A 15,627-nucleotide genomic window follows, 5' to 3' on the forward strand; every position below is an offset into this window, starting at 1 on the left:
AGAACTTTTAAAAAGAGATCTCATTAGTTCATCAACTCCTAGTGATTCTCTGACATCTGCCTCTGACTGCGTTCTGTTTCTTTCTACGCATTTCTGTCTAGCAGGCAGCTAGCTAGATTTTCTTCCAAGCACCCCTCCCGCCCCTCTCTGCACCTGGGAGCATGATTGCCGAAGCAGATGGGGCTCCGAAGGAAAGGAGAAAGTTTTAATGGCGACCTAAACGGTCTTCCACACCATCACTTCCTCTCTTGCATAACCGACAAACAACAGAGGGAATTCCCACTCTTAAGACTACAACTGTCTTCAAACATATATGTAGGCTACTCTATGGGCCGGCTGTACCCCAAATTGCATTTGCATATTCGGTTAGGATTTAACTACCAAATCCCGAATACATTTGAATGGGTTACTAATCGTACTTTTGCTTTTACTTTTTTTGCTTTTATGTTTTCCAAAGAGCTTCACCAAGCCTCATATTCATTTTTTTTTTTTAAAACACATCTTAGTGTAACAAGACAGCTGCTGATGTGCTAACCAGTGGAAACGTTTTAATTTTTAGTTTAAAATATCTTTTTTAAAAGCTCATTTAACTTATTTTATTTATTTACTTAACCTCCAGGATCCCTCACCGTACACTGGTCAATGGCAGAACCTAGAGTGCCTTTTCGCTTTTGGGACAATTTTTAAATCCAGCCGCGTCATGCTATCATACTGCTAGCTAACTAGCTAGCTAGCTAGAGTGAAGCTAACCTAGGACGGTTTTATTGACTGTATCTCTTCTGTCGAGATTACAGATTGGTGCACAGACATATGTTCCATGACAAGAAGCACATCGTTGGAGAGTAAAGTCAGCAAACAGTGCTCTTCCTTCCCAGAAGAAAGCATACTGTATGCTGAGTGCTCAACTATAATTAGTCATTCCATTTCTATCCCTTCACTCTCGTTATCTGTCTCCCTTTTCCTTGGTATCTTTACCCCTCACTGTCTTCAATTCCACTCTCCTTGTCAGCACTCCATGCATCCCCCCCCAAACTGATTAGATGAAGGCTGTCCTATTGCAAGCCTGTCTCACCAAAACGACCTCTGACCCCAAAGTGGCAGCCAGGTTGGAGGATGAGGCTAAGACATGAAAGGTGAGCGCTGCTGTTTCCCATGCCCTCCGTCCGGAGGTGCAGCACTTCAAACAAGATGACCCTCCAACCTCTCACCAGATGAAGTGGCCAACTGCTGTGGTGCCCAAGAAAGCCCGCATCTGGATCCACAGTCATGGCTTATCGCTTATCTGAGGATGGCCCACGGTTGAGCTGAGGTTATCGAACTGCTGCACTGAGTCCTCAGAGACAAATCACTTGGTCCAAAGTAGTAATTCAGTCTTCATCAAGTATCTACCAAATGGAAAGCCTGCTCTAGTCTAATTTCCTGCAACTCTTTCATTGAGCTCACTCCTCCCCAGTGTTGAAAAAATGATTTCTTTTTGGCTATTTCTCTCTTACAATCTCATCATGTGAGTTTTCTTGAAAGGGGAGGTCCACCAGCAGCCACTGATGATGTAAACCATACCGAGGAAAGCTCTCAACCAGAAAAACTGTGACAAACACATGGCTCTTTGCCTTCATCGTGACATCAGTGTTTACCCACCCATCTCCTCAAGACAGCTTCCCTCACATGAAGAGGCTCCTGCATGTCTCCTCCACAAGGCTACCGCTGCCAACCAAACAAATTGACTGTGGGTATTTTTTCTGTTGTTCAATCTTATTGACAACGAAAAGGCAATCTTGTCCTCTGCTCGAAAGCTCCACATCTTGCTCAGAAGAAAATGTAACTGTACAGCTGCCCTTTGGTTTTTCAGTTTATTACAAACAGAGCGCCTGGATCTTTTCCCCTTTGTCATTTCTGCAGTTCGAGTTCTGGTCCTCCCCCATATTTAATGGTTTTCAGGCAATTATGGTGAGCCCAAAAAGGGAGGCGGAGAACCACTCATTGTGTGTGTGGAGAATTTTAACAAGATGTGGAAGCCCTCATCTTCACTTCAGCCCCTTTTTGAGAGTGACCGTGTGCACGTGAGCATGTGTCGGTGAATTACTAACCCAGACATACTTGGGCAAAACTTTCTCTTATGTGCACACACATAGCACTGACGCACACAAACACACACACAACTATGTCAGGTAGGTTACCAGGTCCAGATGGTTGTCTTTTTTTAATAGATCAGCCCAGCTGACTGACTGGCTAGCTAGATGGCTCCTAGAGGCCCCCTGGCTACCTGCGAGACACAAGCTGAAGGAATGTCAGGAATCTCTGAATTCTCTGGAGCATCAAGTACGCATACAAAAACACACCCAGCATAAGTCTTGACAGGAACGTAAATTGGTGTTCTGGAGTGACCAGAACTAAACCCAATGGAATGAAGTTCCTTACTATACTTACAAAATAAAAACCCTGGTAAAATGGTGGACTGACCCAGATCACTCGTCAAAGCTAAAATTACTCTTATTACTCAAAATTGTATATTTGGACTACATACATATTTACAAACATCATGTAATCAGTGGATTGATATGACAACAAATCAACGACATCAAATAATGGCAACCATTCAAAGGTAATTGCCATCTAAGCGCAACGAGTAATTGAGGTGCGGGTCACGCTTTACAGTCATGAATCCCTCCCATACTCACTTAGCTGTTCTCCGTCCGCCCCTGTGTCTTCTGTTCGCTCTGTATCGTCCTCATCATCCCCCGACGAGATGGCATCTGCACAGAGTACCGAGGGTTACTGACCCCCTTTTCTCAGGCATGCACATCTGCACACGCATTCCATATTGCAGCAGCTCCCGCCCTCTTTTGCATCACGGACGGGGTTTCATATCAAGCAGTTTTTTTGATGGCCAGCGTAGAAACAAAAACTCTGCAGCACACTGTTATAATTAATGTAGTTGTAGTTGTAAATTGGGAACGTTGCACTTGCTTTTATTCAACGAGATGAGATATTGACTCTTAAATTTAGTTATCTTTTTGCTTGCTTGTGGGTTTTCTCTTTTTGTACAGACTGCACCTGATTTTCAAAAATTCAACGTTGAGGGCTCTATAATCATAGTCAGGGCATCTGTTGCAGGGCGCAGATGATGGCGGTTTCTCTCTCTTTTTTTTTTTTTTTTTAGCTCCGCGTAGGCTAATTTGGCCTGTCTTTGCCGGCGCAGTTCGAGGGTGTGTCGTTGGTGATACGCCTGATAAAATAATGATTTGGTGGCAGAAGGCCAGTCTAAACAAATGCCAGCTCAGCCTCAGACCATGTCAAAATATTTATTTATTTATTCATTTATTTATTTATTTATGTTGGAGTGCAGCTTGTGCACTGTGCAGTAGACAATCATTTATTTTTTTGGTCCAAAGCAAGAAAATGTTTACACAAAAAAAAAAAAAATAGAAACACTAAAATTATGTAAGTTCCTTTTGGACTAAACATAATTTATAATATATATTTATAACATCCATCCATCCATCCATTTTCTTGACCGCTTATTCCTCACATGGGTCGCGAGGGGTGCTGGAGCCTATCTCAGCTGGCTTTGGACAGTAGGCGGGATACACCCTGGACTGGTTGCCAGCCAATCGCAAGGCACACAGAGACAAACAACCACTCACACTCACAAGCACACCTAGGGACAATTAACCTGCCATGCATATCTTTGGAATGTGGGAGGAGACTGGAGTACCCGGAGAAGACCCACGCAGGCACGGGAAGAACATGCAAACTCTAACCTGAGTCCTCAGAACTGGGGTATTTATAACATATATTAATTTATTTATGTTGGCAAAAACTTGAAGTTGGAGTGCAGCATGTGCACCATGCAGGAGGACGATAATTTATTTTTTACGAAACAAGAAAATCTTTAAACGTAAAATCAAATAAAAAATATTAAGACAAATTAAATTCTTGAAACACTATAAATATGCAAGTACCTTTTGGATTAAACAAAATTCATTACATTAGTTACTTAAATTTTTTTTGTTTTTTAAGGGGCAAATGGATAATTTTAAACTAAAAATAGTATTTATCTTTTTTTACAATTATGCCGATTTTGTAATTGTGGAGTGGAATAATTGAAATTGTAATTGAATTTTGATTAACTGTACAGCCCTAATTTTATATTTTTTACATCACGTCACTGGCCAGCACAGCTAAGGGGGGCACACAAATGATCCGGTGTAGCTTCCGCTTCACATACATCAAAAACCACTTCTGAATTCTGCCATGTTGAGACTAGTGCCAACTAGCAAGGCACATTTAAAAAGAAAGAGAAGATCCACTTTGATTAGTCATGGTTGAAATTGGCTGTGATCAGTCCCACAGCAGCGAAGATCTGCCTCACTAACCCCGGGTTTACACCGGATGCGGTTGCGGTGCGGTTGCGGTGCGTTCCGGCGACGCAAGCAATTAGATTCCATTCATTCGAATGGTGCAGTTTACACCGCTTGCGGGTGCGTTGCGTGTCGACTGCGTCTCAGCTGCGGCGTGCCGCAGGCCTTCCGCAAGGATAGACCTATTTTCTATTTTTGCCGGACGCCGCAGCGGTAGGCCTCCGGAAAATGGCAAGCTAGCACAAAACACATCGAGCGGGACAGGAAAACCGACGCAGTTTCACAATAAATTTCCGGTTACCTTTCAGAATAAAACACTCGCCAGCTCCTATTTCGCAAGCTTTTCAGCAAAAGGCGCCGCCGGGCCATGTGCTCATTCACGGTTTAGACACCAGCGAACATGGACGAGGAGAGGTTTATATTGTCAAGACGCAGTCAAGACGCACCGCACCGCACCGCAACCGCATCCGGTGTAAACCCGGGGTAAGATCCACCTGCCTATGTGAGTCTGCAAAATTACCAATACCGGGTCTAACTTGCCTCCGGTAAAGAGTTACAACGCACGACGCACAGGATTTATACCCTAAAGAGCCCCGAGTGTGTAAACTCATTCTGTCCTGTCCAGCCCTGCCCTGCCTGGTCCCTGACTCACCTGTGACATTGACTATGAAGCAGACCGTGTCTTTGCCCACACTGGTGCAGGCATACAGCCCCGAATCCTTGGGTGTGGCATCACGGATCTGCAGCACCTCCTGCTCTATCAGTGTGCGGTTGTTGATGCCCAGAGAGCTGCCGTCTTTGGTCCAGGTGATGGTCCCCGTTGCCGGCAGAGGGCAGCTCAGCTTCAACACCTCCCCCGGGTGCACAGAGCACACCGTAGGTTTAGAAATTTGGTATTTGTTGGATGCGTCTGCAGAGCGAATGAAGAAGAAGAAGAAGGGGGTGGTGGAGTGGATGAAAAGGGTGCACAGGAAGAGAGGAAGAAACAAGCCAGTGTAAGAAACAAAACCACCACAACAGCACCAACTGGATGCACTTCAATTAAGTTATGCAGGCAGAGCAAAATAGAAGAGGCCTTTTTTTTTTTTGTAAACACCACCAGTGAGTCATTTGAAACGGAGTCCTTGGAAAATACCAGCAATCATAAAAACAAATGTACAGTGTGACTGGTATTTATTGGAGAGCATGCGAAAGCCAAAGCATTGAGCAAAACCATAAATAAATCACCCAATGCATCGTTGACGTGTGAAAATTCAACATGGTTGTGTTGAGAAAGCCCCAATTACTAACCTTTAATTCGATACCAAGTAGCGTGTGTACTGTATATGTGTGTGAGAGCGAAAGTGAGTAGCTGATACATGGCAGTCTTTAAAAAATAAAATAAAATAAAATAAAAGGTAATAGAGGCTTAAGATGGAAGTTGTCAGGCAGAAGAGAAAAGTAGCGCGTGTTCTGTTTGAGTTCTGTGCTTTCGTGGAGGCTCTCGTGCCTTAACTTAGCAACCCCCTACCTGATTCTGTTGTTTCTATTTATGTCTTCCTTATTGGGTCATTCCATGCCAAATCATCAAATGAGTTCAACCAAGGAGATTTTGATTTGAATGAAACTTGGTGGTTGAAGGTGATGGCACAACACTAAATGTAAAATTTTAGGTTAATCGGAGCAGGTTTTTGGGAGTTACGGCCAGCCAAATTTTGACATTTTTGGCAAAACCTGTCCTCAGACATTCGTTGAATATTCATTGCAACAAGTACACCATAAAAATCAAAAACTGCGTGATTAAGATTTTCAGATTTTTTCGGAGGGGGGTGATTTGGCACGGAATGACTATTCTCGTTCATGAAAAAAGAACACAGAACATCAGTTAGCTGAGTAATATGAGCGAGACACTTCTCCGCTCCAAACAGAGCGGAGAGCCTTCACCTCTGAGGGGAAAATCTAAATCTGCCAGAAGATGCCTGTGGTGTACACAGTGTCCTTAAAAGACTATGATGGCTGTTATGGTTATGGGACCAGGTGAACCTTCAATAACTCAAAGCTGAGACTGTATTCCAACAGAATAGTAAACATTCAACGCTGTCAAATACAGCCAGTTGCATTATTCGAACGCCTTTACAAGTGACATAAATAGTCCTAGTTCTATTCTTTGTTGTAGCCAAAAAAAAGTCCTTAATGCCACACAGGGAAAGCGGCAAGAAAATGGAAAATGGTATAGTATGGTGATGAATGGATATTTTGCGTCTTCTAGGTTGATGCATATAATTATGGAGGTTGTGGCACTCCCCACCTTTCCTCCGAACAAACACACGTTTTCAACCACATTGCATCCACATGATCTTCTGCTGTGTGTACGTGTGTGTTAAGTGTAGAGTATACACACTCTCGCCTCAACAGGAAAGGAAATTCTGCTGCGAGCCAGCAGCCACGGCATGTGTGCATGCCTCGAAACGTTCCCCTTGGGCGAATAAACACACACAGGTACAGTTCCTGCATTGTCTTTTTTTCTCTCTTTCCTACGATTTGGAAATAATTAACCCTTCCTTCACCAGCCTCGGCTGCGTGTGTGGTCTGATAAGAGGAAAAACTGTGGCGCTGAAGAATGGAATCCATCCCCGCCACGTTTTACGACGTGACGCTTCCATCCTGTAGGCCTTTTGAAGCTTTGTGCTTCATTTTTTACAGAGGAGATACTGAAAGTGTTAGGACACTCCTACCTGGCATAGCAACACAACACCTGGATGTAAACAGACTGTACAATGGTCATAACATACACAAGGAGGATCCTGAGGTGGGCCACGGTACAAATATACAGTGGAAGATTAATGGGATAGCTTATTTCAAAAGAAAGACCAACCCAACCTGGGAAGGGAACAAGAATATACAAGAAAAGACGACAACGGAACATCCGCTTAAGTGTTTCTTTTTATCTTAAAATGACTTACATTAACCAGAATCCTATGTGAGGTACAATTCTAGTGGATTAATGCATCTTCGAAATCCTTTTGGAAACCAAAACCAAGTTTCCATGATTTAACTTCTTCTAAAGCAGACGATGAAGAAGGAACTTCTGCCGGAAGTAGAGAACTGTAGTCATGGCAACTTGGTTTCCACAAGGATTTACAAGGCTCATTAATCCACAAGCATTTGAATACAATGTAGAGCTGTCAAAAATAATCTATTAATCGACAAGTAATCATTTATCAAATTAATTGACAACTATCTAAATAATCAAATAATCGTTCTGAGCCATTTTTTTTTTTTTTAAATTGCCCAAGTCCTCTGATTTCAGCATCTCACTCAACAGTAATTATTCATTGATTTCTTTAGTACTTCATGAATGAACACTGATTATGAAAATATGACATTTGCAAACATTTGTTCTTACTTTGGAAAGACCGAACCGGTTACATATTGCAACATAAATCCCCACTTTTTTTTTTTAATCACTATACGATGAAATACGAACTACACAATCGGTGTTTAATAGACAGGAATAGGGAAAAATGCTTTTCTAATACACTTTAATGCAAAATTAAAATTATCTGATTAGTTGATTAATCGATTGAGCAATCGATTCTAGAAATATTCGATAGTGACAACACTACTACAATGTGAATGTGATGCAGAATTAGAGTAGGCCATTTTTAAGATAAAAAGACATTTTAACATGGTTAATAAGCAGACGTCCGTCGTCGCGCACACTCTGCTCCAATTTCTGAACACAACTGGTTTGGCTGTTGGCTCCATTTTTGGGGGGCACTCTTAATAACTAACGGCACATTTGAACAATGTGATGAGTTTGCCAACAGAGTGAATTTCCGAACACACCCACAATGAGGCCACAGGCGGTTAGACAGTGGGTGGGTGGTGATGAGCTCTAATGTTCATGGTCTCGGTTTTGTAAACCCAATTTCCCCTTTAAAAAACCCCAACATTTCTTGACTGTTCCGAGAAAAATAGTAAGAAAACCTCATAATAGTGGGTGAACTGCAATATAGATGGAGTGATGCCACAATAACCTAACCGCGAAGTAGCGAGGGAACAGTATGTACATCGGAGTAACGTTAGCATCAACGTTAGCTTCTTTTTTGCAGTAGCAAATATCATAATATTAACAGCAGCTAATTTTACACTTGCATGACAGTTAATACTGGTCAAAAACTACTGAAAGTTGTCGGTTTAGTTTATAGAAGGATTCTAACAGTTTGACCCTGGAATGGATTGTTTCTCTTTCCATTATTTCCCTTGGGATTTGTTTTTCTTCCAAAATCCGAACAAATCTGAGATAACCGACAATCCAGGAACAGATTGTGTTACATAAATATCAACAAGAGGGAGAGGTGGTCTTCCAAATGGTGTGCTTAATTAAAGAAAGCATCGACGTGTTAGTTCTACCCTCATCACTTGTTTTATCTCTGCTGGCTCCATCTGTCCCACTCCATCAACTCCAGCTCACACTGCCTCCCCGATTCTTTCTTTCACCTCGCTTTCCGTTTTGCCCTCTCCTTCCCCCGTTCCAAAAACACCCCCCACCACACCACGCTCTCACCCCTGACCCGGCTGACCTGACCCTGTTGACACCTCCAGCATGCCTGACTGTTCATGGGAACCTGTGTCATATGTGAGCACACTTAAACATACTGAGAATACATCAGCAACCGCAAGGAGCCTGAAAGGGGGGGATTAGAAAAACATGGATACGAGCGTCATGATAACAACACATACGTGCACACTGACGCAAACACAAACACAAGTCGGACGCATGCCGGGTTGAAGAGTTGAAACGACAAAAGCTGCATCCCCCTTTGCGCTACACGAGCGGGTGGCAAATCTTGCTGGAAAGTAGCAAAATGTCAAACAGCAATCACTTCTTTTCCCTAAAAGTGTGTATAGCGTTACTTTTGTAGAAAGGTTTATTTAGCTAAAAGTCGACTTTTCCATCTCTTCACTCACTGACTAAATGTAATGACTGCCATCCCATCTCAGCGGCCACACAAACACATTACCAAATTACATTATCTGCACAACTCCTCTTATCCCTCCTTGTTCCTCTCCTCATCCTTTTGCATCCTGCTCACGTCTAAAATCCCCGGATCTTTCTCTTCTTTCTTGTCCATCCCTCTTTTCTTTCTCTTTTTTCCCCTTTCAAATTCAAATCCTGTCTTTGCTTTTTATGCTATGACAAAAGAGAGGCTCTGCGAGCCGGCCCCCAGCTAACATCCATGGCAACGGCCCCTTCATTTTGCCTAACCCCCTACCACCCATTCCTAATCAAGGTTTTCTCTGAACCCCACCCGACCCTTTTAAATCTGGCTTCTTCTTATCTCTTTATTGATTAAGATTCTCAGCGTCAAGATGTCCTTCCTTCTATACTGCTTTCGGATAATGGTGAAGCCACAACATTAGAGCTACACCGCCAACCATCCATTTTCTATACAACTTAACTTCATTAGGGTCACGGGTGTGTAAGAGTGTTTCCCTGCTGACTTCCAGCACGAGGTGAGGTACATTTTGGACTGGTCACCAGCCAGTTGAAAGCCAAGCATTCACATTCACACTATTTAGAGTTTTCAATGAAGCTGGCATGACAGGATAGAACATGCAAAATGCACATAAAAGGCCATGGACAAGATATGAACCCTCAACCTCAGAACTGTGAAGCAAATGTGCTAACTTGCCCAGCTTGTTGTCTCAAAGCTACACATGCACTATTTGATTAACAGAATGCTAAAAGTTGCACAACAGGAGTGCCACAAGGCTCCATTCTTGGGCCTTTGCTTTTTAATGTATACATTAATGACATAACCTCAGTGTTGATGTAATGATTATTATGTATGCTAATGATACAGTTATGTTCACTCATGGAAGAAATGCACTTGAGATGGTGATGAGTTTAACAACAGATGAAAAAGTTTGCAGCCTGGCTTAAGAGTTCAATTTATTTCCGATTCACTACATTTTTCGGATAATGTTTTGGCCAGTGAGTGATTGAACATTTAAGCTAGGCTACTATATATGCCTAATTTGAGAGGCTACAATCAGGTAAAAAAAAATGGCACCTATGTGTTAAAAGCAAACTCTATTAACTAGTCATTTACACTGGTATAAAGTAGTAATCTATTACTGTTTTCCTCTGCCTCCTGCTGTGGACCAGCGACACTGAAGGTGTTAGTTTGGAGTTCAGGTCTATTGTCAACAACATACCGCACCCCACCGCCGCCCCACCACCACCCAACCCCCACCCCCAACCAAAAACACACACATTCTCCATGTCATTAGCTCACCAACTGACACTTTTAGACTTTTACAGCTGCCCTCCTACTATTAAGAGATGGCACGGTGTTACAAAATGGCAATAAACACTCAACACTCACTGCATCTTCTCACACACTTGAGCACCATGACCATGACTGCTACATGCAACACATCAGTGTAGAAATCTAACAAATAAATCTGTGCCAAGACCACAGTATTCACACAGTCAAGAAGAATGAAATAAAGGCTGTCTCTTTTGAAAAACCTCCAAATGTTAGCTGTGTCAGTCTCAACATGAAAGACTCAACTTTGCTGTCTCTAATTATCTAACCACTCAACTATTTGGAGAAGTCGGTCTCCATGCTGCACAAAATGTTTTTTTAAAAGAACAAAGTTTGGCAGGGAAGGCCGGACACGGGCCAAGTCATGAACTGACTTTTGTCAGCTGCGCTCGCTTTTGGGCCGTCTTCCAGCGTGCCACTTTTATTCGACATACGCAAAGGCAAGCAAGGCCCTGTGAGCTTGAGAAAAGCAATGCGCAGGATTGTGTTTGGTGCCATTGTCAGAGTGCAAACGGAGTGCGCCTGGACAAGGTAAACACGCTCCCACAGATACCACAGCGGCTTCAGTGACAACAATGACTCTGTTGTGTAGGGCCTTAACCACCACACTGGCTTGGCTACAAATGTTACAGGTAGAAAAACTTGCAGGGCCACACGGGCTCTACTGAGACGACGCTGATACGCAATCTCGCCCATTTGAAGCTATTTTACTCCCACGCGCACTCGCTGCATGGCTGCAGGGCAGAGCGGGCTGGAGGGAATCCCAAACATCTCCGAAGGGGGAGGGGGGTGTTTTTAGGACACACAGGGTGGGTTCAGCAGCCACTCTGTCTCCCTGACATGAAGTCAACCCAGATATTTTCTTGATAGTAAAATGATGTATGTGCCTCCACCAGTCTAAACACGGCATTCCAATTATTATTGTGTTTGTGGAATATGAATTAAGCAGCAAAATCCACCTGTTTTTTTATCCATCTCAGGTGGCGGCCATTTTGCCACTTGCTATAACTGAAAATGGCATCACATTTGCCTAAGAGCTCAAGTAACGACCAATCACCTCACCTGCTTTTTGAGTTTGGGCAGGTGAAATTCGCAAGCGGAGCCGTGATTGGTCGATATTTGAGTCCTGAGGAACTGTGATGTCATTTTCAGCAAATGGCAAAATGGCCATCCACTGAAATGGATAAAAATGTATTCCACAAACGCAGTACGAATCAGAATACTGCATTTCGACTAGTGGAACATATTGTAAAGAAAGTTTTAAGTTGACTTCCAACTTAACCGATCAAATATGGAAAAATCTTCTTTGGCTGGCCTTGCGTTCACCCCTGAGCCATAGCAAAGCGAGACAGCCTCTCATCAACACAACAAACAATCATTCTTAACCTCTAAAGGCCAAGAGAAGCTGTAGGATGAATACTGCATGTGAGTGGGGGATGGGGGAAATGTAATGTTTTCTTGTTTGCCAAACAAACAATTAGCATGCCGATCAAAGCAGTACAACAAAAGGCTTTGGAATGTTTTTTCACACAGAAATAGAAATAAACACCATTTTACAGACAATGAAAACATGGACAAGTCTCCAATTAAAAGTACGAAACGAATGTCAAGATAAACTAGCCAGATAACTAAAATGTATGACTGCATCAACTCTTGGATTACATACATTCCATTGATACGATTAACAATAACTTAAGGAAAAAATCAGAAATCTGCACAAAAATGGATTGTTCTTGCTAGACCCACGTTTGACCACTACACCAAAACAAACAATATTATGAATTAATCAAAGGCAAGTAAAGTATCGGGATTATTCATTTTAGTGTTTTTAAGAAAACCAAAGCATAAAATGCTTCATGTTAAATACAATTTAACTCCCAGAACAAGCATAATGGTACCATTCCAAAAGTCTCCCTTTCCATTTCACTTAAATCCAGGCAAACAGGCATTGCTGCCAGCATAAACAGTGTCCCACCCTACCCGCTCCCACCAACCTGCTTTTCACACTCACACACAAACTAAACTACAGCAGACATCGGCAACAGATGACAAAACGTTTGTTCGCGCTTTTCAACATCTATTTCTTTTAACGTTTTACTCCTCAATGTGGCCTGCATATTCCACATTTGCTTCATAAAAACAATTCCGACATCCGCCATCTCCCGACCCGCTCTGGCTGCTCACCTTCAGGTTCCAGAGTGGCCTCCTCTTCCTTGGTGGGGGTAAGGGGCGGCCGGGCCACGCTGACAGTCAACAGGGACAGCAGGACGGCAGCCAGCAGCCAGACCCACGAGGCCATCCCGTTAGAGGGGGCCAGCGCTCCCCATACCCCCCTTCTCCGCCGCCCCCTGGACACTGATCCCATCTGAGGGGGTCCGCCCAACCATCAACTGCTGCCGGGTCGGGCTGTCACGCACTGGAATTCACCCGATCACCTGGGCTGAGAGTGGAATAAGACAATGAATGGTTACTTGAGGAATTAATGCTAATTTTCTTTTCTTTTTTTTTGGTGTTTTTCACTCGATCATCTGATTTGAAGTTGAAGTGAGATCTCTGCTTTGGAATCCTTTACAATACTCATTCTCCACAATCAAATCTGCCCAGCAGACACCACGTTCGTCTCATTAATCATCACCTAGTCATTCCTGTACGCATGATGCATCAAACCTGTTGCGCGCCACTGCCCTTTGGGTATATTTCACTCGCTTGATTATGCAAATCAACCGTAAAAATCACGTATTATTCAAATCTTTGGTGAATATAGTAGTAGGATTATGGCAGACATCAGCTTTTAAAGGTCCTTGGATGTTCAAGTTTACAGCCCAATATTTATTTTTGTGGTTGTTTGACTTAGTGAGAATCACAATTCGGTCACAATGAAGTAACAACTATTAAATCTAAGTTACTAAACTGATTAACAATGAACTTACCACATTTCACTTTGGTAGAACGCATACGGATCAAAATGTCTAAAATAAAATATTAGTAAAGCAAGCCTTGACTGTAAAATAGTGTCCAAAGGTGTTGCTTTGCTCCCAACGTGAGCGCCGCCTTCATTTAAAGCAGACTTTGAATGAAATTTCTTGGCGCTGATTGAATTCCTTATTGAGATTCAAATCAGTTGGCTTTTCCTCAATGGGGGGTCATTTGGAGCTGCTCGGTGATTTAGGGGCCCCGGTACCAAAGCAGTGAAAAAACAACTGCGGTCACGGGATAATTGGCACCATAAAGGCGATGTAGAAAATTAAGCATAGTAATAAATAACCAGGAGCCACGTTAATGGGCTCTAAAGTGATGATGCAAGGTGTTGTATAGTTCTTCGTCTTCTAAAACAAACAAGGGCCCATTTTTACTAGGGGGAGAAATACATTCTTTAAGTGAAGTTCAACACGCTTTGGTCGCATGCACGCTTGACAATAAGCATATTGCATATTCTGAAGTGGTGTTTATTTGCATTTAGACCTGGAATTTACATTTATCTTCAACTTTAAAGTTTAACAGAGTATTTCTACATTAATGCAGAGAGACAAGTTGATGGAAACTTTTCATACTGAGTTTGATCATAAACTGAAGAAGCACTTACCAAAGTGGAGTAAAATCGTGGAGCTGTTTTGGCATGCACGGATAAGGGAGGACAGAACATGGGCTCAATCCAGACGGAGGAATGTCTCCCAACTCCTCAACTCTCCGAAAAGAAAATCTGTCTGGCGTGAACAAATCCACTCTCAGATCAAATCACAGAATATATTCCAAGCCTGATTCGCAGAGTCGTCCGCTGCCATGCAAAGAAATCCTACTTTTACGCGTTTTATCCGTGGAAATAGGGTTTAAAAAAAAACAAAAAACAAAAAATGGTGAAGTAGCACCGAAACTTTCCTCCTCGTCACCAAGTTTCTTCTTCCAAGGCGCAACAGCAATCCAGCTGTGCACTTGTCAACTCAAAAGAAAGTCAGTACGAGGGTAGACGTGGGATTAGGACGCACAATAATACAGTTGTCCGATGCAAAATGTGTTAAAATCCATCATCGTGCGTCCTCTTCTCCTTGCCGACACTCCTCGCAGTGTTTTACGCAGACGCTTTGTCAGGTTTACTAGCTTTTCTCCTCCTTACGTCTCCACACACTGCTCTCCTCCCTCCCTCAACGCTCCCCCTCTCGCTGTAATTTGAGCTGCTTCCTGGCCGCAGTGCTTTTGGGCCTCGCCTCCCTCCGCCCATCCGAGCATCCAAGCGTGTGTGACCGTGTTCAACTCGCTTGAAAGCGGCAGACTGAACGAATGAACTCCTAAGCGCGCTCCGCAGTTAGAGCGCCCTCTCGTGTACAAGGCGCGACATCTCACGGTCTACAACGGGCTTAGACCGGTGTTTCCCAAAATTTACTGAGACATTTTCGGGACACTTTATAATAATAGTAGTAGTAATAATAATAATACTAATACTTTATTTGGATAGCGCTTCCAATAAAATGTATCATTAATCATTCATATGCCGACTATAAACCAATAAAAATACATTACACACTGTGGTTGTTTCAACTTTTGACTTCATGACGTCAACTCAAAGCCACTCCCAGCTACCCAGTGAAAATCAGATGAGTAAAACTGTTTTATGGCCTCACAATCACAGGGAGACACATTAAAAACAGAATCAAGACGATAACACACAAGAGGTTATCACCATATAACAAAAAGGATCATCATGATAGATAATAACCGATACTGTAGATTGTCAGGTTGCCAATTAACAGTAAAGTGATATAATTAAAAATGCATGTTAGGTTCATTGAAAACTATAACTTGTTCATAGCTGTACATCATGTAAGCTCACCCATAACCAATAAATAATATTAATGGCATAGAGAATGTGTGGATGAATGAGCGGACAGTCAGACGTATCAATTTAGCAATCCAGTATGATTAGGATTGTATTCGTTTTCAGTGGTGTAACTGTG

The 15,627-nt window shown here is 42.7% G+C and overlaps 1 protein-coding gene across 6 annotated transcripts in view; it reads right to left on the minus strand.

Moving 5' to 3' along the window:
- The window catches only part of fgfr2 (fibroblast growth factor receptor 2), a 40,616-nt gene extending 25,768 nt beyond the window's left edge, over positions 1-14,848 (minus strand). For 2 of the 6 annotated variants that reach the window (XM_077495787.1, XM_077495786.1), the window contains exons 1-4: positions 14,262-14,848; positions 12,863-13,118; positions 5,014-5,271; positions 2,679-2,753 (exon numbers count right to left, since the gene is read on the minus strand). In XM_077495787.1, the coding sequence (XP_077351913.1) occupies positions 2,679-2,753; positions 5,014-5,271; positions 12,863-13,043 (514 nt within the window). In that variant the 5' untranslated portion in view covers positions 13,044-13,118; positions 14,262-14,848. Of the gene's footprint in view, positions 1-2,678; positions 2,754-5,013; positions 5,272-12,862; positions 13,119-13,608; positions 13,719-14,261 lie in introns of those variants that run through there. The other 4 variants (XM_077495785.1, XM_077495783.1, XM_077495784.1 and 1 more) reach the window with 3 other exon arrangements.
- Between the last annotated feature and the right edge of the window lie 779 nt (positions 14,849-15,627).

Source organism: Festucalex cinctus, chromosome 14 (assembly GCF_051991245.1).
Source record: "Festucalex cinctus isolate MCC-2025b chromosome 14, RoL_Fcin_1.0, whole genome shotgun sequence".
In the NCBI taxonomy this organism is placed as follows: Eukaryota; Metazoa; Chordata; class Actinopteri; order Syngnathiformes; family Syngnathidae; genus Festucalex; species Festucalex cinctus.